Source organism: Crocodylus porosus, unplaced genomic scaffold, assembly GCF_001723895.1.
Source record: "Crocodylus porosus isolate Cpor-Errol unplaced genomic scaffold, CroPor_comp1, whole genome shotgun sequence".
Classification (NCBI taxonomy): Eukaryota; Metazoa; Chordata; order Crocodylia; family Crocodylidae; genus Crocodylus; species Crocodylus porosus.
Window position 1 is genome coordinate 168,654,962 of NW_017728906.1, and position 26,426 is coordinate 168,681,387.

At 39.9% G+C, this 26,426-nt stretch overlaps 1 protein-coding gene across 3 annotated transcripts in view; it reads left to right on the forward strand.

Annotated features, from left to right (window-relative positions):
* The window catches only part of MIPEP (mitochondrial intermediate peptidase), a 101,817-nt gene extending 80,436 nt beyond the window's left edge, over positions 1-21,381 (forward strand). For 2 of the 3 annotated variants that reach the window (XM_019530173.1, XM_019530174.1), the window contains 4 exons: positions 692-811; positions 11,888-12,009; positions 13,921-13,994; positions 20,909-21,381. In XM_019530173.1, the coding sequence (XP_019385718.1) occupies positions 692-811; positions 11,888-12,009; positions 13,921-13,994; positions 20,909-21,006 (414 nt within the window). In that variant the 3' untranslated portion in view covers positions 21,007-21,381. The remainder of the gene's footprint in view (positions 1-691; positions 812-11,887; positions 12,010-13,920; positions 13,995-20,908) is intronic. The other variant, XM_019530175.1, reaches the window with a different exon arrangement.
* The last annotated feature ends 5,045 nt before the right edge of the window (positions 21,382-26,426 follow it).

Genomic DNA, 26,426 nt, shown 5'->3' on the forward strand with positions numbered 1-26,426 from the left:
TACCCCCAGGCCCCAGCCCCCCAATGTGTGGGGCAACGGGTAGGTGTTTGGGGTAGGGGGAGCCCCAAGCAGCCCCTCGCAGGCTAGAACTCTGTCAGCCTGCAAGGGAAAAGCCACGGCTTCCCATGTTTTTCTCCTTTAAAGGAGAATCCATTTTTTAAAATTTGTTCATGACCCTTTCATATAGTTTCACACTAGAAGACCCACAGGTTGAGAAATGCTGTCCTAGAGAGCATGTTGTGCTGTCCTGTGTCTGAGTTTCTTGCAATGCAAGAGTGGTGTTAGTAGATCTTTAATTAAATGTATTTTAAAACTTTTTCAATGAAAAGATGGATTTCTAGAAGCCTTTAGGAATAGGTCTCAGTTTTAAGGTAGGTAAACAAATATATAAACTCACAAAAGGTGACAATGCCCTTTAAGTGTTAAAAGATTAATCCTACAAGATCATGAGCCAGTTGGTACCTGTTTATGTTAGGTGGAGTTAATCATACTGAGCACATCAGTGGGACGAGACCTTTTCCCTTTTAATTTTGCACAGAAAGTAGAACAGCTGGAAACTGTATGCATTTCCCAACTTTCATGAGGTATGCTGTTGCATTTATCTCCATTGGCTAACCACATGCCAAATGCCAAGCGTGTGAACCAAAGCTGAAAATATATATATATATATGTATATATTTTATCTGTCTAGGTCTTTTATGCTGTCTTGGATCAGATCTATCATGGGAAACATCCTCTAAAGATATCAACCACAGACATTTTAAAGGAAACCCAGGAGAAATTTTATGGATTGCCTTATGTATCTAATACTGTAAGTATAACATTTATGCTTTAATGCTTTAAAGCGGAAAGCTTGGAAATATTTGTGTCTTTGGACTTTGCCACTTAATACAGGGGTGGGCAAGTTATAGTCCAGGGGCCCGATCTGGCCTGCCAACTGACTGTTTGGCCCGCAGGCAGGCGGCTATAAACTCGTGGGATCTGGCCTGTGGGCAGTTAGCAGCTCTGGCTCCAGCCACTGTGTTGTGCCAGGCTGGCAGGCAGGACTGCTGCTGCTCGGCACTGATGCAGTGGCATCAGCTGTGGACATAAGTGGATGCCTAGATTCCCCACCTGGAACCTGCTGGGTGCATCCACAGCTGACATTGGTGCCTGCCTGGGGCTGCTTCCACCATGCTGGGCAGGTGGTGGTGTAAGCTGTGAATGGGGCTGGTAGGCTCCAGGTTGGGGATGGGGATTGGAGTGTGCTACAGCTCTGGGCAGAGGGGGAGGGGCAGAGGAAGCAATAAGGAGGGAGGGGTGGAGAGAGAGAGAGGAGGGGATTGGGGTGTGAACTAGCTCCAGGGAGGCGGGGAGAGAGAGAAGTTTGGGGCTGCTTCATCTCCGGGGTAGGAGGGAGAGAGAGTGAGGATCAGGGTGTGCTACAGCTCTGGTGGGGGGCGGGGAGCAGCGGGGGAGATAGGATCAGGATGTGCTACAGCTCCAGAGAGGGAAGGAGGGGGAGAGGCAGAGAGGATGGAGATTGGGGCATAGACAGCTCCATGGAGGGAAGGAGGAAGAGAGAGGGGGAGAGATGTGGCCCTCAAGAGGACACCAACTCATTTAAGTGACTCTCCAGCCCAAATAATTACCTACTCCTGCCTTAATAGGTTATCCATCCCTTTTTAGCAGAATTTTCATGTTTTCAAATTTTATCTCAGTATATTCCAAAACAGGAAAGACTGAAGCTGTTGGCACAAAGAGTCTTTTTTCTACTGCTGAATTTTTTATGTAGATGGTGAGCCATTCTTCTCTGTGTTCTCTGGGGCAGGATAAGAATAAAGTGACTTAATTTGAAGCCAGGAAGATTAGGTTTGGATGGTAAGGAAGAGTTGTAAAACTCTGCAGCAGGCTGCATAGGAACACTGTGAAATCTTAATTTTTAAGGCTTTTAGGAACAAGTTAGGTAAACATTTGTCTGGGATGGTCTGAAGGTATACTTACAAAGTGGACTAGTTCAGAGGTGTCCAATGTGGCCCACAGGCTATTGAAATTTGGGGATGTGACCTGCCATAGAACGTGGGGTCCTTCAGCACCACAGGCCATGGCCGTCAGCAGCAAAATTGGCTTGCAGCTGTCCCCAAATCCTACTGATACCCCTGGACCATCTTAGGACCTGCTGCCTCCAAAGTCCTTGCCACCCACGAACCTGTTGTCATTGCTGACACGGTGGCCAAAGGCAGCTGCCCCTGTGCCCTGGTCTGCTTCCAGACCACAAGGAATCTAACAGTTTGGATCCAGCATGGAGCCTAAGTGAGTTTGACATCCATGGGTTAGATGATACCTTCAGGTCCCTTCCAGCTCCCTATTTCTATGATTCTGCATCAAAGATACAGATTATTTGATGATATTTGCATAGAGTTTCTATTTGATGATAAAGTTTCCCTAGTTTCCCTGTTTGATGATAAAGGCATGGAGTCTTTGATTCTTCTTTTTTTGTACTAAGCAGCTACTTATACTGATACTGTTGCCATTCTAATTATAACTCATTAGAGCGTTCTGGAAAGTGGTATACCCATCAGTCCCTCAGGAAGTTTGTGTAACCTCTAAAGAATAAGTTAGTGCTTTGCCAAACCGGAAGAAGCCCCAGTTGTTTGCATAAAGTGCACGTCGCTGGATTAGCTTTCAAATGGGCCTTCTTCAAGTACACTGCAACATCAGATTTCAGGGTCTAGGTATGAGGAGAGGAATATTAAACAAACACTCTGTGAACTCTGAAGAAGTTAATTTTCTATAAATAATTAACAGCTGAAAGCAGTTTGAAAAGAATTGGTGAGACGCGAAGTTCAACAAGCAGTTCAAAGCCATTGGGTATTTCAGAGGGTCTTAAAGTCACTCTGGGAGATTTGTTTGGCTTTTTAAAGGGTTTCTGTTCACTTTATGACAAATAAAAAATCCTGATAACAAGTATGCTGAAATGTTTGCTTTCTAGAAGTAATATAATACTATTCACAGGACAACTATGTTTGTGGCAGCAGAGTATTTACAGAAATCATAAGATAGTGAAACGCTTTTAAGGAATTTATTTTTACAATCATTAGTCCCATGAAACTCAAACAAGCTTTTAGTGATATTTGTGTGTAATAAGACTGATTTTTTTTTTTTTTTTTTTTTTATTTTTATTAAGCAGATACAGGTATCAGTTAAGTAACTTTTACAATTGATTTGGGAGCATTTGAAATAGATGTTTGTATCTGCTTCCTATAACATTTAGTCAGTGTACAAAATATAGTTCTTTCTCATGCCAAATTCCTAATGTTTTCAGGATGGCAGCCTTAGTGCTATGTATGTGCATGGCAATTTAATTGCAACTGCCCATGTATTATTATGTATATAATAAATATCTTATAGAGAGGCCCCAGCTGATACCAAGGCCCCTTTTCCTAAGCACTGTATGAGCATGTAATAAGGGACAACCTGAAAAAGCTATCTAAAAAGCAGAAAAGGGTTAGGTAGCGTGTTATGGCCCTCGTCTTTCATATGAAGAACTGAGGCTTAGAGAAATCACATGACTGGCTCAAAGTCCCAGGATTGCTAGAAGTAGGATCCTGAATCCTGATCTAGTATGTTCAAATACTCAGGCAAACTGGTAAATTTTGGCCAATATTTTATGCAAAGATTTACTAGTAATTAACACCTCTTGCAAAAATGTGTTTCTCTACATTACCTTAAAGTATTGACCTATTTTATATAATCCCAGTATGCTACTGCTGCAAACTGGTAAATTTTGGCCAATATTTTATGCAAATATTTACTAGTAATTAACACCTCTTGCAAAAATGTGTTTCTCTACATTACCTTAAAGTATTGACCTATTTTATTTAATCCCAGTATGCTACTGCTGCTCTGAAAGACAGATTGAGGCCTGAACTTATGTTGAGGAAAAGCTTAGGGATACACCCTGATTCTAATATTCTTTGTTCATTGTTGTATATGTGCTGCATATGTATCAATATCCAAGGTAGGTATCTGTTGGAACAAAAAGGATTAATTTGCAAGTTCTTAGATTATACATCTTGTTGCTATTTTACTTTAAAAAAAAAAATGACTGTAACACATGTACAAATATAACAAAGTCTGTTTTAAGTAAATAGTCCAATTTAGATGCCCTAAATCTTTATTTATGTTCTGCTTTGCCTGAATTTTAAACTAACTATCTGATAGACAGTGGAGCAATATTGAACCACAAAAATAATTCTCACAACTCACTCTTGTATGTGAGCATAGGTGTAAATAGTTTTTGAGCATTTGAGTTGTGATAGTCAAATCATTTGATAGATTATAGACATTATTGTAAACACATTCTCATCTAATTTATATAATTCAGAGGCCATATAGTACATGAGCAGAAACACTTAAGTGGTTAATTGTACATTACATTCCTTTCCTCTTCCCCAGTATAAACTCCTGTGAAAATATTTACATTCCCTGTCTTTCTAGATTTGTTTATGAATTATTATAAAAACACAGAAGTATTATACATTGAACCTTGAATCTCTTATTCAACTTCCATTCTTTAGTCCCTTTGGTGTCTTTTAGTCAGTTTATCTTGCACCCCGTTTCACTCCTAACCTCAGAAATTGACGGTATTTCAAAATTCTGAACTATAGGCAGGATCATCCCTGGTTTAACATTTCCAGCCTCTGTGTAGCCTGTTCCAGTGCTTAATCAACATTGCAGACTTCTTCCCAAGACCACAAACAGTTTACAGCAGCACTCTTCCTTCACAGTTTGTCTAACACACTCTTCTTCAAAATATAAAAATCACAAATGCCTCTTATACTCCTTTAGATCAAAACCTGCACCACAACACGAGGTGCTAAAAACTATAATTACTCGACTGCACAGCATATATTAAAAACAGCATGAAATATAAAAATATGGTATTGGGTAATATTTTAAAATCTCAAAGCACTAATAAATAATGTGCACTTGTCTTGCCAGCAAGCAAAACCCAACAGCAGGCTGATGGTTTTGTCAGTGGAAAACCTTGCAGTGAATTGACTTTCAAATAATACACTGTATACTAAAGTACACAATAATTTTAATTCATTAGTCCTTTTAAAATCTGGTTGAGTCTTTTAGGGATCAATGCTAAGTTGTGTATTAGTTGATTTTGTTGTCATTTTGACATTGCTGTCTCTGATAATTCACCCTATTTTTGATAAACATAAGTTGGAAACATTTTTAAAGCTTAACTCATGCTTTAGCTTGGGGATGGTTAAATTAGTAAAATCATTTCACTTTTTCAATAGCTTGTAGAACAATGTAATTTTTTTAAAGTGCTGTTTCATATATGGGTACAGCAAATGTACCTTATTTAAAATTTTACAGGTTTTTTTTAATATGAGAAAGGCTTTTGTAAATAAGAGTTTGGAAATTCTGTAGACATGGTAATTGGAAAACTTATGGTAAATAAGTATCTTTAATAATTTCAGAGGTTCAGTCATGCATCTTTATTTTTGTCAGCTGTACCATAAAAAATAACAGGCAGTAACATGACCTGCAGATGGCATATTATCTTAAGCCCTAGGCTAAGCTGCAGAAATATACTGTTCTTTAATAAACTCCAGGAATGTCTTCATGAAACTTTCATGGTTATTACATATATCCTTAAAATAGTGGATAAACTTAGAAAATTCTTTAACTTCATTGTTAAAGTTCCATTAAGTTGCAGTTAAGAAATGTGTCCTAATAATTTGTCTATCCTGCAGCCTTTTCAAAACGGTTATTCAATATGTTGGATTTTTTTTAATGGTATAGAGAAATCATTCAGTACTGGAAATCGGGAACATTTGCACCTATAAGAAATTTCATAAAATAAAATTTTAAGCTACAAGATGCATAATTACAAAGGGGTCTGGTTTTCTGTTTGCTGCAGGAAAGCATGGATTTTCTCATTTGATGGAGAAAAATGTGGGTTTTCCTCTTTAAAGGAGAAAACCATGGGAAATGGTGGATTTCCCCATGCAGGATGGCAGTCTCCCAGCCTGCAATAAGCTGTTTGGGTCTGGTAGGGTTGGGGGGGGGAAGATGATTGGAGGCAGGGGACAACACGTGCATATGTGTGTAAAACACATGCACATACACACACAGCCAGCATACAGTCAGACCGGATGGTGGAAGCATCCCTGGCAGCTGGATTCAGGTAGGTCTGTGGAAGGCGGGGGTTGGAGGGCCAGGGTTTGGGGACTATCCGGGATGGGGGGAGAGAGGTTGTGGCAGGTGTGTGGAGGAGACAGGATGCAAAGGGGGCGGGTGCCTACTGGCACTGGGGGAAGGTGTCCAGGTGCTGGGGCTGTAGCAGGGCGGGGGGCAAGGGGATCAGCCTTTCCCTTTAGTAGGGGAAGGGGGCGAGAGGACCCTTTTGGGGTGATGGGGAGCCACATGGCTAGGCCAGCATCGCCAGTGCCCGTACATGCAGGGATGAAGAGCTGGGAGATACTATGGGGTGCGGGGGGCCTTCACACAGTCCCTCCTTTGGGCCTTCAGACCTCTGGTCCCGCACTCAACTCCTCTGGGCTCAGGACCCTCTAGTTCTCAGCCTGGTCCAGGCTTGTGGACCCTCTGGCCTGGCTCAGCCTTTCCCTGGGCATGTGGACCTTCTAGTTCAGGTCTCAGCCTTTTCCTAGGCTCCTGGACTCATTGCTGGGCCCCACTCTATCTGAGGGCTCCTGGGTTACCGGTTTTCTAAATCGGCCTTGAGCCTGTCACTGCAGGTCTCAAGGCTAAGCTTCTGGTGTAACAAATAAACAAGAAGCATCGCTGCCCTCTGACAGACACCTCAAACCCTCTAGGGCTAAGTATAGACAGTCAAAAAGCCTGAGGCTGAATTGATTCAGTCTATGCAGGTTAGTCTGAGCTGCAAAGATTGAACTAATAAGCAAATGAACAGATATTCGCTTTTGATTCAGGAAATGCAGCCACGTGCCTGCAGTGGCTCAAGCCAAAAGCCGAGGAGTACTACAGCATGGCTCTCTGGCATGTAGCTAGCATGGGCTGTGTATTTGCTTCCTCTTCCTGCTGCTCTTGAGGTCTCTGGGATTTGCAGCCCATACTCACAGCAGCAAGACTCTGTAGGGTTGTTCATTACTTCCTCTTCCTGCTTCCAGGTGCCTCTGGGATTTCTAGTCCACAGTTGCAGCCAGCACTAAGTAAGCAGGGCAGAGCATCTCCGTACCCAGGGGAAGGGAAATCTAACCCCCCTCCCAGCCCCAGACCCCAGCAGGGGTTTGCCTGGGAGGGGGAGGGGGAAGAGGGCAGTGAGCTAGCTCTCACTGCTCCAGCTAGGGAGCAGAGGGGTGCAGCCAGCCCTGCTCTCTGGAGCAGACAGCACAGCCCAGCCCAACTGAGCTCAGCCCAGGGCTGGAGCGCATGCTGAGATTCTTCTGGGGGACTGTGATTTAAACTCTAACCAGGAAGGGGTCTGGGACAGAAGTTTCATAAACCAGTTTGACTCAAATCAGTTAAATCTGATACTACATTCAGCTAGGTGTATTTGAAACCAATTTCAGCCATTTTGAAACTGGTTTATGTGCACTGAGCTTCTGTTCTGTTAAAGATTTAAACCAGTTTCTGATCATATAAACTGGTTAATGTGTAACTTCTGTCCCTAGCCTAGGGGTTTAACATAAAACAAAGGCTGCTTGCCTGTAAAACCCAGTTTTTATCTGCCATGGGAACTTGCCTCTGTTTTCCTGTTTCCAGGCCTACAGAGTTGTTTAGTTAAATCCAGGTCCCTTCAAGAGCCCTGCAGTCAGGAGCTTCACACTTCATGGCTGCCAAGGAGAGACTGCCTGACCGGTGCGGGCTCTGGGCTTATATAGCCCCAGCCTAAGCCCTCTTCTGGTCAGGTGAGTCTCTTATTAGCCGTCTGTGCCACCTGCAAGCGGCCTCTCGGGCTGCTTGTGCCCTTAAAGGAGCAGCCACATCCCAGTGCCCTGCTGCAGGGAGCTCTGATTTTCCATGATAAAAATAACCTAAATCAAATGCCAAAATGTATAGGTATTTCAAATTTATTTTATTATAATGATTGAGGTACTGGGAGGCTTCCAGACTGTTTTAAAATTGTAGCTATATCAATAAAACATTGTGTTAAACTGAACCTTTATCTGTCTACTTATCTCTCTCTCTCCCCCTCCATATATATCGTGGTGTTTCATTTTAATCATGGAAAAATGCACGCAGCTTTCTCACATGTCACCCTGCACTGCTGCCGCTCTGTGTACGGCTGCTGCCATGCCCCCACCCCCTCGATCCCACTCTGCGTGCAGCTGCTTCCCCCTCCCAGCTCCACAGGGGTTTTCAAAAAGGTTGAAAAGCCTTGCCTCAGATAACTGGAATTTTTAGATACCTGGCACCCCCCTTACCCCACTCATGCCAGTTAACACAGGTTTTACTGTAAAAGTTTAAAACTTGACTTCCTTGGGCCAGGTTTAGGTTTAGGAGTTAATAGCTAAAGAACTGGGAAAACTTGCTTGTATAATACTGAAAAGTCTTGGAGTTGGATTTGGGGAGTTGATATCTGCTTTAAGGATGGGAATAGTTGGGATCCACTTTGTGTGGGGACACTGCAAAAAACCAAAAGAGCTATGCCTAAAGAATTGTGTTCTGCAATGGGAGACTTGTCTACAGTTTTTGGGGGGTTAAGAAACTTCTTATAAAATCCTTCCTGCCCTGTAACTCGAGCAGGAAATTTGTTTTACCATCTTGGGCCAGAACTTGAGAAAATCTGTCTTCTGCTTATTTGTGACCAGCCTGTTGGCCCTGAAGAATGGAGGTGTTATCAGGGATCTTGTAGTTACTCTGGGCTCAGACTGTTGAGTACCTTTAAAGATAAACTAAGCCCTTATGCTGGATATAGTACTTTATAGATGTCCAGTAGAAAGAACAAAGGGCCAGATGGATGTGCTCCCTTTCTTGAAGAAGAGACATGCTGCTCTGTCTTTCAGTTGGAGATTGTTGAATCTTTACTTACTGGGGGACATAAGGCAGGATGAAGCAGTCTCCCTTATGCCAAGCTTCTGGAAAGGGTTCTCCCCTAGTACCAAAAATGCTGTGTTCTTTCAATATTTCATACACACAGATTTGGAAGTTATTACGCTTCTGAGTACGTGGGGGAAAAAAAAGAACAGTACAAAGTTTATTTGGGTTTTTTCCCTGGGAAAATTCTGCTGTATTTCAAGCTGAAACTTAGAACCTCTGACCTATGAGATTGAAGACATATTATAGAATAAAATAAAGACTGGCATGTTTTCCTGGTTCAGTCTTTTAACATTAGTATCCTCTCTGTCTGTTTCAAAATGTGTTTTCAGTTTAGTGATTATGGATAAATTAAGGCAGTTGCTAGAAAAATTGTAGATGTTGTGCAGAAGTACTGCATAACTGCAGAACTTCTTAGTGCAAGCTGAACGCAGTCTCAAACCATGTGTTATCCTAGGGTAGGATAATTGGGTTTAAAAATTCATTTTTAAGAACTTGCATCAAGTCACAAGGTACTTTTTAGTGTGATTTATTTATTTATTTATTTATATTTCATTCCAGCAAGAGAAATTTTATAAACTGATTAAATTTTCTTTCATTGTGTGGCTTATGCTCCGCACTATGTTGTGAGAAGCCTCTTTTTAAATGAGGTCAAAGTAGGATGCTTTGATTTATGCTATTGTAGTACAAACCGGGAATCCATTTTCCAGACACTTCTTTGGGAGTTGTATCGTTTTAAAAATGTACCCCTCTGTGGTGTTACGTGGGACTATTTAACATTTCACAGAGAAAGGAGCAGCCAGCTTCATCTGTCATCATTCTCTTTGTGAGGATCTGAGCCAGTGGGCAACAAGTTTTCTGTTCAACTTGAAGCAGAAACCACAGGTGATTTTTGCACCAAAAATCTCTCTTAATCAGTAGTTTCAGTTGACATATGCTTCAAAAGTGCACCAGCACTTCATAAAGCCCAAGAAACTAACTTTGCCAGTCTCTGCTCTTACAAATGAGAGGACTGCTGTTTTTGATTGGGTTAAATCAAACTTTTAGATCTTGTTTTTTGTTCCTGGATTTTAACTTCCAGTATGCTCCTAGCTTCTTTCTGCTCAGTCTACCTCAGAATTTTATCCAATAGTGTTAGGACCAACCTTCCCCCCCTCTCCCCCCAAAAAAAAAAAACAAAACAAAATCCCCAAAAACAAAAACAACAGTCCATTGATTCTGATTGGAAACGCCTCTAAAATGGACTCATTTATCCTTCAAATCCCCTGTTAAAATTCTCCTTTGTTGTGGTGCCTATAAAAATCTTGACAGTGCGTACTTCTAGTGCGTTGAGACCACTGCCTACCATGTGACCAGAATTATGTCATAATGCCTGTATCTATCACATCTTGTCTACATTTGAATTATTATCTTTTTTCAGAGTAGAGATTCACCCTCTTTCCCCCTTCCCCTCTGCCCCAGTGTGTAAGCAGCACCGAGCACAAGAGTGTTTTGCTCTATGACTGAAGTTCCTATGCACTGCAGTAATAAAAATAATTAAACAGTAAAGTGCACCTGCCTTACCCAGACTCCTACATAAAGCCTTCATAGAAGCTGAAGGTCCTTATGTGGGCCTCCCTCCAAAAATGCTTTTTAGTTGCAGAATCTGTTGACTTGGACTATGCTCATGAGCCTGCTTTAAAGGAAGAAGCTGAGTCTGAAAAGTATTTCAGAAGATTCTTTACTGCTGCTTCCTCCTTCCCCTGCCCAAAAGACTTCAGGAAAGGTTAAGTGTTTCTGACCTTGTTTCTCAGTTTCATATGAAAGAGGCTCCCTCTCTTTCGTGCTTTTAACATTCAAATTATTATCCAGAGAGGAGATTGGATTATATTTGGACAAATAAGTGTTGTGACTTGACTGCCTCTTTACTTCCTGAGAAGGAGCCAGCAAGGCAACTAAGGCTTTCTCATTCATCCATTATTCCTTGGGTGTAACTTACTTTGAAGAAGCATGTAAGAAGACTGCAGGGAAGCATATGTGTTTTCGATTTAAATTTGCTGTCCTTTTCACATTACAGGCAGGGAAACTCTAAAAACATGGACCTTTTTCTTGTGTATAGAACAGATATTTCCAAGTTTCTCTGTTAAAGAAACAGCCAAATAGTAAACAAAAAACAGCATTAAGAGGGGAGTCCAGCAGCCCTGGAATGAGTCAGAAAGCTAAGTGACAGCTCACAGACAAACAATTGTATCATTACAGCCTAATCTGTTATAAATATACAAACAAATCTGCAAACAATGGTCTGGCATGTGGATGTAATTCATCTACCTCTGAGCCTGTATTTTGGCATGTGGGAAGCTTTACTTTATATAGTACCAAATACAAGCCTCTCCTATAATTTTGTTTGTGGCAAAAGCTTATGGATTTAACTTTTTTTTCAAATGTGGCACTGCAATTATCCATGTGGAAAATGATAAAACATGGTGTTGTTTGTAATAAGTGAATTTCTTTTTTTTCTCTTAACCGCAAATAGAAATTTAGTCATACTTAAGTATGTCCATATTTTATACTATTTACACTTACCTTACTCTGCTTTTGGCTTTGTTTACTCATATTATGCTGATCACCAAAGTACAAAGGTAATATTTTGCTCAAATAATACTAAATAGAATAAGGTGTTTATGTTCGTATTTTGGCCATTTCTTATGACTAGCATCAGAGTCTTTCCTTTATATTATTCCAGCTGTCACTGTATTAATTAATGGATTCAACGTCCAGTTTGTGCACTTTTTGCCAGAAAGAATCTGTTGTAAGGATAATATGTAACATCAAAATAATCTGATGGATAGAAGTGACATGAATTCCATTGATTTCTTCTCCTTTATAGGCTTGGCAGCTAAGATTCAGCCATCTTGTGGGATATAGTGCTAAATACTACTCTTACCTCATGTCCAGGGCTGTCGCCTCCATGGTGTGGAAACAGTGTTTTGCTCAGGACCCATTTGACAGGTAAAAAGAGAAAAAATGTATAGAGCGGTATTTAATGGCCTGCTTGTTCTGACAAGCAGGAAGCACCCTTGCTGTATCTGTATTAACATCTTGCATTCTTTTTTATCCCGTTCCAGTTGTTTTTCACTGTGGTTAATTTTCAAAAATGTAATGAAATAGAAGCACAGGTGTATTTTAGAACATGTTCAGTGATGCAGAGAATTCAAGCCAGAATTTTAAAACATAGGTGCCAGGTGGGAAGCACCCAAATTCATAATTAGACCTCTAATTAAATAGCTTGATTTTCAGAGTGGCTAATTACCTGTAACTTTGATTGAAGTCTGAAGGAGCTGCAAGTATTAAACAAACTTTTTATCACAAACTTCAAAGCCTCCTATACTTTACCTGGTTATTTCCCTTTGCATTGCATTTCCCTGCTCTACCAGTCTACATAGCTGCATTTGCTTGTTTGTTGGCTTTTTGTATCTTCTCTTCTATGCCTTTCCTTTTCAGCCTCTTTTACATAGTGTAGCCTCCCTGAGCTCATCTGTTGCAAGTCTTCTTACACTGTGTGCATCTAGGTCCCATTTAGGGTATATCTACACAGCACTGTTTCTACAGTGCCACATAGAGGTATCTAAATTTACTCAGATGCTTGTGGTAGGATGGTTACAATAGTAGGTTATAAATAATCCATGGCAGAACATTATTCTTACATGGTTCTACAGTTTCCAGTACCCAAGCTGGCTAGTTCAGGTATTTCTGCATGACACTGGCATTGCGCTGCATAGATGTTCCTTCAGAGGCAATTCTACCATGCTGCTTTCAGTGGATCTAACTGACTTTTATGTCAATTGCCAGTTTCTCTTCCTTGTAGCCTCTTTTGATTTGTCTATCCACAGATAGTAAATTGGTTGTTGCATTGTGCGAGCTACTTTTCGCATTGAATTAGCATTTAATTTAAATATCATGCGGGCTCTCAAAATCAGTCTTATTTATAGAGAGCGCCTTTCAGCACATCAGACTTCTGTTGTTTTGATGTGTGATGTTTAAAATTCAAACTGATTTCTTAAAATAAGGAAATGCTTCCAGATGTGTGAAAATTGATGACAATAAACAATAATATCTGCATTTCCTAATGATTTCAAAGCTATTAATTAAATGAAGCTACAGATGTCACTTCAGATGTAATGATCAAGCTGGGATCCCAAATGTGCCCAGGGTAGTCACCTGCTCCCCTCATATATAGGAACTAGGAACACTGCGGATATTGGATCTCCTCATGTGACTCATGCAGCACTCTGGGAGACGCGTGCAGCATTACTGGTTGATTCTTAGGGATGCTGTAGGCAGCCCTATCTGAGGTATTACTTAGGCATTTCATCAGCTACAAATAAAGTTAATGAGACATGAAAAGTTTGATGAAGTATTCTATATTCAGCCTGCTGAAGGAAAATAAAGCAAAAATAGAAATGTATTCACAGGTCCTTATTTGAATAAGTCTGACAAATGGATTTTGCATTATAAAATCACTTATAAAGTTATGTTATTCTTTTGAGGATATGTTGTGAAATGAATGATACCATACCATTCTTATAATTAACTGAGTACTCTAAGCAGCTACAGAAAACTTTTTAATTTTTCTTCTTAATTGCAGCAAATCCTAAGAAGTACTTTGCCAAGTTAAAATACTAAATAATTAGCAATTTATTTTTATCACATTTATCCAGCTCTGTCCTTTATATTGTAATTTTAAGTAAATTCTGCAGTTCTGGAGTCAGTGGAATGAAGACAGTGATTGCTTCATGGCAGCAGGCTTTATTAGATCTATTTCTGTGTCAGTTCTTTGAAGAAGCTGGAGACAAATGCGAATGAAAGCCAAGCAGGTTGTGAATGCGGTTGGCTATAATCTTACTATATCTGTTCCTTCAGGGCAATGGGTGAACGTTATCGCAGAGAGATGCTGGTACATGGTGGAGGAAAAGAGCCCATGCTCATGGTTCAAGGTAAAAGGAAAAGGAGGGTTGCTATTATTATTTCTCAGCCAGAATGTCTTGTACCTTTTACCAAACTTTTGTGGTTGCATCTTAAATAAAGGTACTTAGCTGTGTTAATCTGAAGTCAAGCAGAAGGCAGGTTAGATTTACACCTTTATAGACTAAATCAGAGATGTGGGGTATAAGCTTTTATAAGCAGATGGCTAGTAATCAATAATTCAATGGTATTTTTGTATTCGATCCTTTATATCTAACCAGTGTTTTCATAGAATTTCTGAAGGGGCTGTGTTAGATTTATCTGATTAGACAGACTAGTTCTTAAATTATGCTTTATGGGCCACTAATTTTAGAACTCTAGCAATAGGAACAGAGTGATGGAAGGAGGGGGTGTCTTATAAAATATCCTCAGAACTCACAGAGAATCAGCCAGGTGGGTGTAATAAAGGAGGGGTGTTCCTTTTTTAAGCCAATTTTTAGCTTTGGCGGGATTCAGTTTTTATTTTTTAATAATTTTGATGGATATTATTGATGTTTATTTTTAAGCACTTAATTTAATTGATACAAATTGAAATTTCAGGGTTGTGCAGTTTAACCACCTGCTGCAACAAATATAACTGCTGTAGGACTGCCATCAGTCCTGGCTTCATTCTCCTGTAGTTCCCTTGTCCATTCTGTCACTTCCTCTTCCTTTGTTCCCAGTCCCCTGGGGTTTCTGGGATTTGCTGTTCAAACTACAGTCAGCATGGTTCTGTAGGACTGCTCCCCGCACTGTCACACTCCGTCAGCCATCATTTTTCTTTCATCCCCTTTCTATAAATTTTGATTATTAACGATGGAAATATTTTTCCTTCATCTGAATGTGAGGTGAAATTGATGCTTATCAACATTTACCGATAAACACTGAATCTGCCCTAGCCTACCAATTTTGTATAATGCATGAAATATCAGCAGTAGCTGGTTCTGCGAGTGCTGACAAACAGGAAGTCTTTGTGCCATTTCATTTTCACAGCACTAAAATACTTCAGCCTGCACCAGCGCTATGACTACTCATTCTCAGTATAAAGCAAAAATAAAGATTATTTGGTGTTTCAACTAATATCTCTCCTAGCCCTGCTGTTATCACTTTTAGTAGTGGGTTGGAACTTGTGTTCTAGGATCAGCAATTGAAAAGTTAGATTATGAATTATCTTCAAAAGAAGGTAAACGTGATGAAAACAACCTTCAGACATTCTTTGTTGTCTGTGTCTTAAAATCTCTTTGCATTATGTGATCAGAGTAAACACCTTTCTCCTTCATTGAGCACATATAGTATGTAAACTATGTAAATGTCATTGTTGAAACATATAAGCTAGGTGCTCAATGAAAGAATGCTTTATGCTTACACAGTACCTTTCCTCTGAGCTCTTAAAGTATCGTTAATCCATTAATGTCAGTTAAGTTTCAAAATGTTGATTTTCGGATAGTTAAAGAGCCTCCTTCCTTTGGATCTCTGGGAGAGAAACTTTGTCTAAGAGACCTGAAGAAGGGTATTATTGTATATCTGAAAGCTTGTCTATCTCAATCATGCATTTAGTCCAATAAGGACATTATCCACAAAAATCCTTGCCTCTTAATAAGTCCTCTGGAACAAAACAAGTCTGCGGAGAGTATTAAGCTGAAGAAAGAGAGCAATAGCTGTGCAAATTGAAATTGAGGACAAGGACAGTGGTTAAACAGGCAGTGTAGTAAAAATCATGCCAACAGGTCTGAGTAGCAAGTAACAGGGTGGTGAGGTTGGCACTGCTGCCAGAGCAGTGGAAGCAGTAAGGGGTTGTGAACCCAGAAGCGTAACTAGGAGTGGGAAAAAGGGCACTTTCCTGAGTACCAAGTTAGGAGGGACATTGGAATCACCCCCCATCTCCATGTGGTCTGCATCCCAGCAGCAAGAGCAGTCCCATGGCTACTCAAAACAGCCCCTTGTTGTTGCTGCTGTCACTGCTGTTGCTGCTGCTTCTTTAAGAGCAACAGCTGGCGTGGGCAGGGCATATGGCAGCAGCAGCTCAGGAGTTCAGTTGTTTAGGAGTTCTGGAGATGGGTGGGATTGCTGTGCTGCACCCTATCCCATGTGTGCCCCTCAAAAAAAAAAAAAGAACTCTGGGAACCCAGAATCCCTGCGCCTTCCCACTCCCCCACTCTTGGAAGTATGACTCCCTGCCCACCCCCACCCCCCAGCTTTTGCCCGGAGCACCAACTCTGCTTGTTACAGCTCTGTGCAAGTCAAACCAAAATGTACATATCAAATTAGCAGCTTAGTATTGTTTTTGCTTTAACACTTAAGTAGTTTATTTAAAAGAACGTCAGTGCAAAACTTAATAACATAATTGTCACCTGACCTGCTAATCTTGTCAAAGTGGAAGTCAGGTTTTGGTGGCTTTTCATCTTATTCCACACCCATGTGAGAGCAGGAAGTGCTTTTGTCTTTCTTACAGTAGTTTGTGAATATTATAGGCCAGATTTTGGCAACATATGGCCTGCGGAGCCTTATATAAGGAGCTTTTACATGAATGATAAATGTGGTTATAACATCAGCTATGAATGGCAATAAATATTATTCCAAACTAAACAGAAACAAAATAATTACAAGGTTCCAAGGGGGCAGAGGCCATGTTTTGCCACAGGTTTTATAATTTTCCATTTACAGGTGATTGTAGGTTATGGCTAACCATGTCTGGGAAGGGTGTGGTTAACCTCAGTGCTTTAATGTGGAAGACAACTTCAAAGCAGAGGAGGTGAGCTGTGCAGTTGCCCTAGGCTTGGGAGAGACTGCCTTGGAAAAGGAATCAGGCTGAACTTGTAAAATATGCTCACGGTTTTGAAAGCTGCAACTGCCAGTTTTTGTGACTATCTTACTGAATCATTTAGATTGAAGTGTTATGCAGCACCCATCATTTTTCAAGACCTGCAAAAAGTCCCTTTTGGCCTTAAAATCTCTGATCTTGTGGTGTGACCTGCATACAGCAATAGTTTGAAACACTGCTGTAGCATAATTCTAAATCATAAGTTTAGACTTTTAATTGTGTTCAGTGTTTTATTTCGTCATTAGACAGTCTACAGTCTAGTCTTCCACAGTCTCTTTATACAGATCTCGATCTTAACCCCCTGTGGCTTAAAAACAGTGGCTGACACCAGCTCTGTTGGTGGTATCTTTTAAAGTAATTTTCAGTTCACTTGAATCCAGTTTGAAATAATTTTTTCAGTAAGGTTTTGTGAGGCTGCATTTAGCTCTATTAAAATAAACTTATACTTATTTTCTTTCCCTTTGATTTACTGTAATTTCTAGTGGGAGGATTTTTATGATAAATTGCTATTTTACTGAAGAGATAAATCAGATTGTCTTGGGTTTCCTTCTTCAGATCACATCTCTTTATTTTCAAATTGACTTGCATGTATTTTTTTTCTTTTTAGTACATATCTTCATGTCATTTTTTGCTGGAGTTGTCAATTGCACAGTTAGTTTGTTAACTAATTCTTTTTGACAGAACAAGTATGTGTCATTTAGTTAGGCTGATTTTATACAATATATTACTTCTTAAAATATTTTTTGATCTTTTTTTAATCAATATTTTGAAGAGGTAACCAAAAAAATCACTTGTGTTCTGTTAAGATTTCTGTTACCTGCAAGGAGTACAGCTTTTGGAACAAATGGTTCTGTTAGAGGGACAGACTTACAGGGACTCTTGCAGCCTGTTTGTTGTGGCTGCCCGTAAGTAGTATAGCTTCAGTGGAACCATGTTTTAAGCTTGCTAGTAATTTCTAGAGGACTTCTTTAAAAGGGTATCTCCATTGCAGGGGAAACTACTGGGAAGTAATGCAGACTTAAGCTGATGGTGTGGCAAGATGCATAATCCACTAAAGAGCAGGAAGTCTTCCCACAGAAAATCCCCTCTCTACATAGGTTGTGGATTTTTGGGGTGGATTGTTTTTGGATTGTTGTTTGCAGATCTGTCTTCAAAATGGTGTTTGTGTTTCTATCCACCCTAACTGCTTTCAGCACACCATTGTGTGTTTCCACCCACATAAGGTACATGTCTAAAAGGCACCTCCTTTTCTTGATGAACAATGGGTGTGGACCAATGTACTCTTAGAGTGGCTTCAGAAGGGTAGAGAGAACTGCTGCTTGGGAGTCCCTGTTCCCCCAAGCACTACCAGGAGTGACTAGGAATAACGGTCACAAGCTGGCAGAGGGTAGATTTAGGCTAGATATCAGGAGGCGCTGCTTCACGGTCAGAGCGGCTAGGATCTGGAACCAACTTCCAAGAGAAGTGGTGCTGGCTCCTACCCTGGGGGTCTCGAAGAGGAGGCTAGACGAACACCTGCCGTACTCTTTCCTGCCATGGCAGGGGGTCGGATTTCATGATCTGCTCAGGTCCCTTCCGACCCTACTAACTATGAAACTATGAGTGTGTGGCAGCTGTTACACTGTAACTTGCATCTACAATGAGCCTGTATCCATACAAATGTGCTAAATTGCCCTCACTTTGGCTTCACACAGGCATTTATTTCTGTTTGCAATATTTGAGAAATTGCGACTGCTAGAAATTGTTGTAGGAGGCGAGGAGTGCATATATTCATCCTGGAGCCTCCCCCTCTTCCCTGCTCTCAGCCCCTTCTCCAGATTGAGGATCTGTCTGGGGAAGGCATAGGGTGTATCAGCTGTTCCACTTCTCCAGTCCTGGGGGGTCCTGGAGTAGTGAGACAAAGCTCCCTACTTGCTGCTCAGACTGGGAGGCCCTGGTCTGGGGAGCCAATGATACTGTGGGTATGTGGCTCTTAAAGTGCCATGACAAAGGAGGGAGAAAGTAGAGGAGCTTTGCCCTGCTGCTCCCCTCCCCTTCCAGGCCAGTTGAAGGGGTTTCTGACAGTGGGCAATCCCCAGTCTGGGGAAGGGTCAAGGAACATTACCCCGCTGCTCCCCTCTCCTCTCTTCGTGAACCACCACGGAGGGGAGTCTACAGGCATACATCTTATGTGAGAGTTTCTCTCGCATGGGAAATCTTTAAGGTGGACACATGGAAGATCTTCCAGAAGGGGCATTTTTTCCCCAGAAGTTGAGAGAATGCTTGTACACTTGCAGTTTCCACTAGGAGAATATTTTGAGTATACTAGCATGGCTACAGGCTCATGGACATGTAACAGCTGCTGCAAACTCCCTGGTAGCAGTCCCTCTCCCACTGTGAAGCCACTCTGGCTGTACGTTTGTCCATGCCCTAAAAGTACATTGAATACTTTATTTTACAAAAACTAGGGCAGTGATCATGGTAGGCCATTTAAAAAACCCATTTATTTCCCTTTGGTTTTAAAAATAACTGAATGCAAATATTCTTTGATTACCTTTTAATGCCATCTTTACTGTGAACTTTTTGTTTTTTCTTGTAATTCATGGTATTAACCCACAGTGTTACGGCAGTTCAGGTTGATGCTTGCAATACATGTTTAAAACTAACTAAGGCAGGATGCTCTAAAATCCTAGCAAGGAAACTGTCCTAGTTACTAGGGACAATTGCTGGAGACCTGGTCTCTTTTCTTTTTGAACCATTATATTTAGCAGTTACTGTACTTACAAGAAACATTGAATTGAGCCAGTTGGCTCTAGTCAGATTTTGTTGAAAGCTGCACTGAAAGATTTTGTTGATCATAAATGCCACTCTTATTATTTCTATCGAAACTGAATAGTCTTAAGGATGTGAAAGAATGCAATGATGTGCACTAGGTGTACTTATCCTAAAGGGTAGAGCAAGGTTATATTTACGTTGGCAGTTGTGTCAGAAAGAATTAATCACTTCAAAGCCACACAGCAGTTACATTTTATTTACACACTCTGGATCTGTATAAACTGTTCTTGATTTTTTTTTTTCCACTACATGTGAAAAAAAAAATTCTGTTTAAAATCTTAACAAGAAGCCACTCAGCAAGTTAGCGTCTTGCATTTGTATTCAACGGACCACCCAAAAATAATTTAAACAATATAATTTTATGCTTTTAAAGAAAATGTGTTTTTCCTGTTGCAAATCCAGTTTGTGTTGACAGTTTCCTGCCAATGCATGTTGACAAACATCCTCTGATTATTTTTTAATTGAATGTACTTTATTAATAGAGACTAGTGTCTTTTTTATTTTTTTTTAAGCAAAGATTTGAAAAATAAATGTTGCCACTTAGGTTTTCTGTTCTGATACAGTAGTATGTTTTAGGCATTTCTAAATTTATGTAAAATAAAATAATGCTATATAAACAAAGCTTAAGGCTGCATTTTTTTTAAATCAGCACCATAGGGTGCTGTGTTTTAATACCCCAGTAAAAAAAAAAAAAAAAAAAAAATCCCCCATCTTGGTACTGCTTGTACTGTGGTTCTGGATCAAAGCTTGAATTTGCTGACAGCATGATGAGAGAAATGAGATCACCTGACAGGATTTTAAACTATATGGTCATGTGACATGCTTCACTGATGATAAATGTATCTTAATGGTTCTTCATGTGAGAGGTTGGGCTTTTTTTTTTTTTTTTAGTATAATGTGGGGTATCAGGATAGATTAGCTCTTTTAGCAAATGAAAACCCCAGGTGGAGACTCAACAGACATATGGCTAGTTCCTGGTGATCTGCTCTTTTTCCTTGTGACCATTTGCAAACCAGTCTACCCTGTGCCTTAGTTATCTGCTTGTGGAGTGGAGATCATTCTTCCTGGATCACAGGGATACTAGTGAGGAGCATGCGAGGGATGTTGATACTCTGGGCACTAGGCAGTTCCCATGTAAAATGGTTACCTCTTTCATGATTATGAATCCTAACAACTTTAATGAGCAAATTAGTTCAAGTCAAACATAGTCTTTTTCAATATTTTAATGTTTGTATAATTCTTGCTAAGAGGCTGTTGTGGTCCTTTTCATAGGTATGCTTCAGAAGGCCCCATCAGTTGAAGACTTTGTGGATGCCCTTGTTTCAGACTTAGATCAGGACTTCGAAACATTTTTCATGGACTCAGAATAATATGGGAATGAATGGAATACTCACAAGGTGGATGACATATCGTAATAATAACAGACATAATGCTATTGTGTGTGTTTGTTTCTGCCTCTCAGTGAACACTTCTGAAACAACTTGTGGAAATTTATATTGGTAGAATTTAAAAATAAATAGTTTTAATGGAACACATGTGTCTTCATTTAAGAAGATGGATTAAAGTTTTCAGCAGCTTTGCCAAAGGTGTGAGGTGCAACCTGTACCTCTGATGTACATATACCTCTTTGAAAATTTGATCTTTGTCAAGGATGTGGCCATTTAGAAATCCAGCTGGCACCAAGGTGGGGGGTAAGAATGATGTATCTTTCAATACACAGTTGCTGAATTCAGAATTAGCAACAACAAAAAAACTCCAATGTCTCGACAGAATTGTTTATCTGGTCCCTCTCACATTACTCACACCAGTACCTTTGTTGAACTTATTCTGTCTTCTTTTTTATAATTCTGAAGACTAGAGGTTCTTCACCAGAGAATGGGAGAAAAACAGCGTGATTTGCTATGCGGAGAGGGGAAACTGAAGAAAAGTGTGAAATGAGTGAAAACCAGAAACATTTAAGATGGAGCCTATGAAGGAGCATGTGGGAAAGAAAGATCTTCCTAAAGGCTTTTGAATGAAAATCTAAGGGTGTGGCGGTGGTAAGAAAAAATTGAAAGGAAAATCTACAGTACAGATACAGAAATGGAATTCAAGTGGAGAGCAGAGAGAGAAAGCAGAGCCGTAGAAAACAAGACAAGACTAAATAGAGGGTGAGGGTCAGGAAGAAAGTAACAGGTGCTTGACAGGCAAAATTAATATGGAAGAGAACTAGAAAAGAATGAAAAAGGCTGCAAATAATTTAACTTTCACTGAAAAATATTACACTGGGAATTTTCATCTTTGCCACTGGTTGATTATGAAGAAGAGTGTGCTTGGGCATTTACCTGGGCTTAAATGTTAGTTCAGCCATGCTCTTACTGATTTGTCAACATTTTGTTATCCTGTGTCCTTTAACTTAATGTGAAATGTCTGCTGTCATGCCATTTCTTTAGTGTGTACAACAAGCTAACTCCTGTGGATACTGACTTTTTTCATGCTTATTGTTATTAACTGTTGATGGAGACTAAACAGGAATATAGTTAGTTTACTTTGGAAAGATATCAGTATGTGTAAACAGTGCCAGCCCCTCCCCCCAAATTAATCTCCACATACCCATGATCTAGTATTTTCTGTACTTATTTCATCCCTAAGAAGAAAGTATAGCAACTCAAGTAAATTTAGCCTATGGTAGTTGAGAGACTTTTGTAAAAGAAATAGGAATAAACTAAACATAAAAACATCAATATTCACAATATCTTATTTGATTTGGAGGTAGATGCTAATAGTACCCATGCTTTGAAGACTCAGACTTCTCAGAGGTTACGCTAAAATAACTTTGAGCATATCTGTCCTTCATGGAATATGTATAGGGGATTTGTGTTGAATGGAATGGCAGGATATCCTCATGGTAATCTGAATGTCAGGGTTGAAATAATTTATTACACACACTCTGCAGAGAATCACACTGCCAATCGTATCCAGGTCAATGCATGTTTGAATGATTCATGTTGGGAGTATTAAGTACTTGTCATCAACAAAAACTCACTTCTTAGCAGTTTTAAAAGCATTTGTGAAGTGCCTAGTGTTGGTCTCTGGGACTTCAAACACTACTGTAATACAAATGTGTTGTGACAACCAGCAGCACAATGAAAGCATTTAAAGCTAAGAAATCCCCATTAACTAGATTGAAAACCATTTAAGTTTTATTTGTTGTGTTAGTCTAAACAAGTTTAGGATATGGACCAGTGACCGTATTACAGTGAGCTAAAAAGGGACCTGTTACATATCAGCTATTCCATGGTAAGTGTCTGTCGGTCTGTATTTACTTGCAGCAAAATAAAGCTAAACCATGCTGCTCTTCAATGAAACAAGATTAAGTTACCATAGTTCGGTTTACCATAGTTTTGCTTACTGTGGATTTGATGTGGGTACACAGAATAGTGACCATAGAGTAGCTGATGTGCAGAAAGGCCCAACCCCCTTTTAACTCATAGTGATTTGTTTGTCTGTGTCCATAACAAAATATCTGTATTGGGTTTTTTGGATATGGACAGATGTACGCTTGTTGTAGCTGCAAAAAAGGAAGGGGGAGCTGCTTCTCCCATCATGCAGTAGCTGTTATGCTGTAACTGTTACATGTGTGTAATTCTGTATTGGTGCAAGTGTGTTAAATCACCCTAACTGCTACAGGTGTAAGAGTTTGTCTATACTGACTGTTCCTCCCTCCATAGAGACTACTGTAACTTCCCTCATTTAGTAGAGGTGCAGCAGTGTAGCCATAATGTTCCAGGGAGTGTATAAGAGGTAAAGATTTTTTATGAAATTTTTTTTGGACTAACTGTATTTGAGAGAGCTGTTGGACATGCTTTTGGAAATGACCTGAGAGGACATGTGAAGCCCAACAACTTGTCCAACAGCTCTCTCCCTAACTTATTCAGCTGAAAAAGGAGTGTTTATGTATCATCCTGTTATTTCTCTAAACTAGTCACATTTCTAGAAAGCTGCCTGGAACTGTATCTCATTATCAAAATCTGATACAAAAGAAAAAGGTAAGGAAATGTCACCTTTGGTCACAATGGAGTGGACTTGAAATTGCTGCAACTCAAATGCTCACTGAATAGGCCAAATTTGGGGAAAGTGAGCCTGATTGGGGGCAGGGGGATAAAGAAAGCTAATAACCAATTCTAGTTTTGGATTTTTGTGACACAATATAATTTGTCAACTTTGCTAATTTTCATTTGATGGAATATCTTTGGGAAGTAGACATGATCGAGTCTCTTGAGAATGTGTTGTTTTGCTGCTGTGATTTTTATTACAGAAAAAGAAACATTATTCTATGAAAATTCCTGCCTCATTTGGTGGTTCTAAAAATGTTTCCAGCTGTTCAAATGTCTGATTCATTTTCCTTTCATTTTACTTTCTTTGAGGGACTTTTGTTTTCCAACAACAGTGTATACTTTTAGTAATTTGAGATGTCTCTTGTGACCAGTGTCAAAGCCACTGTAGATCTTTTCCAGCATTCCTAGTTTTACCATTGGGGCCTATGAACGAACTACCCAAAAACTGTTTGTTTGTTTTTTTTTCAAATACAGTAACTTGGAATTGTGTTGTAGAATAAGTGTGCCATATTCAGCTGGTATAAAATTAAATCCAAAAGTGTTTAGGGGAGGGATCATATTTTTTATTGTGCCCATGAGCAAGGCCCTGGGCATTACTGGAATGGAATTAGTAATTTCAGAAAAATGCATGTGCTACAATGGTTGGGATTATTTTTTCTGAAGTAACAAGCACAGATTGCATTATTGCTTAATAATTATTTTTTTAGGAAAAAAAGATGCGCATGGTGTTTCACAGAGACAGAAGATTACACTGTCCATGTCCTAAGTAGCTTAACTGCTAAAGAGAAGATGGGTACAGGATGATCATCTGCAAAGAATGGGGTAAAGAACTCAGAGCAGGAAAGTGAAGACTTATGACTGAATATAAATTAGAAGCTCAGAATGGTAGGAAACTGGTAAGGGAAGAAAAAGCATACAATGAGAAATCTGTTTAGGAAAAAAGGAAAATTTTAAGGTTATTGGAGCCAAAGGAATCCTTTCAATGATTTTGGTCCATTACTAAATAGAAATAGTAGTATTGTCAATAATCAAAAAAGGTAGGGTTATTCAAAATATTTATGTTCTGTCTTTGGGGGAAAAGCCAATTAAGGAATTAGTCACATGATGAGAGTGAAAATAACTTCTACCAGTAATTTAGGAGGATATTAAACTTCGGACTTTTTAAATATGCGCATATCAGTAATTAAAGAGTAAAATGGATAACCTGGTATCACTCTAAACAAAAAATAATGAATGCTGATATTGGATTCAGTTGAGAATTAAAGAATTAGAAATGGGAAACTATTGACAAGTGGACATGTATCTAATGAGGTCTCACAAGGGTCAGTTCTTGCCCTAATGCTTGCCCACATTTAATAGATTTCATAGACATTAGGGCTGGAAGGGACCTTGGAAGATCGAATCCAGCCCCCTGCCCAAAGGGCAGGAAGTCAGCTGGGTCATAGGATCCCAGCAAAATAAGCATCCATTTTTCTCTTGAAGGCATTCAAAGTAGGTGCTTGAACCACCTCCGATGGCAGGCTATTCCAGACCTTGGAGGCTTGGACAGTAAAGAAATTCTTCCTTATGTCCAACCTGAAACGGTCTTGCAGGAGTTTAAGACCATTTGACCTCATCATCCCTTGGGGCGCTCTGGTGAACAAACGTTCCTCCAGATACAGGTGGTCACCCCTGATAAACTTATAGGTGGCCATCAGATCACTTTTCTAGGCTAAAGAGGCCTGTGGCGCTCAGCCTGGTGCTGTAAGGTCTGTTTTCCTGACTTCTGATCATGTGCATGGCTCTTCTCTGGACTCTCTCAAGCTTCTCTACATTATTTTTGAATTGTGGGGTCCAAAACTGGACGCAGTACAATGACCTGGAACAGAATGTGACATCCTTACTCATAAAGATGGTGCAATATTGAGTACATGGTTAATGATCAAGAGGACAGATCACTGACACAGACCCATATGGATTGATTCATAAGTGTGCTGCAAGAAAATGTGCGGTTCAGTACAGCCAAATGAATAAAAGGGTATGCATCTAGGAACAAAGAATGCAGGCCATACTAAAAGGAATGGGGGATGTTACCTGGGAAGGAGGGATTCTGAAAAAGACCTGGGGACTGTGGTAGATAATAAGATAAACATGAGTTTTTATTCCAGTGTTGCAGCCAAAAGGGATAATAAAATTCTTGGCAAGAGGATGTCAAGGACACGTAGGGAATTTTTATTACCTCTGTATTTAGCCCTGCTATGAATATTACTGGTACGTTCTGTCCTGTTCTACTGTCCACAGTTTAGCAAGGATGCTGAAAAATTGGAGAGAGTTCAGGAAAGAGCCATAGGAATGAATGATGGATAACATTGAAGCAGCTCTAACAAATGCATTGAAATATCTGTTATCTTGTGAGAGACCCAAGAAGCTCAGCCTGTTTAGGTTCACAGATGAGGAAGTTAAAAGTCTTGATTGTAATTGACTACCTACATGGGAACAGAAATTTGATAGCGGGGACTCAGAGAGAGGACAAGGGGATAACAAAAACCAACAGCTAAAAATTAAACTTGGATAAATTTAGATGTGAAATAAGGCATAATTCTTTTAATGGGAAGGGAACTTCATTGGAACAGCTAATGACTGGCCATGCCTTGGCAGATTCTTCACTGAAAATTTTTAAACCAAGATTGGATACCACTCTAGAAGATTTTTTT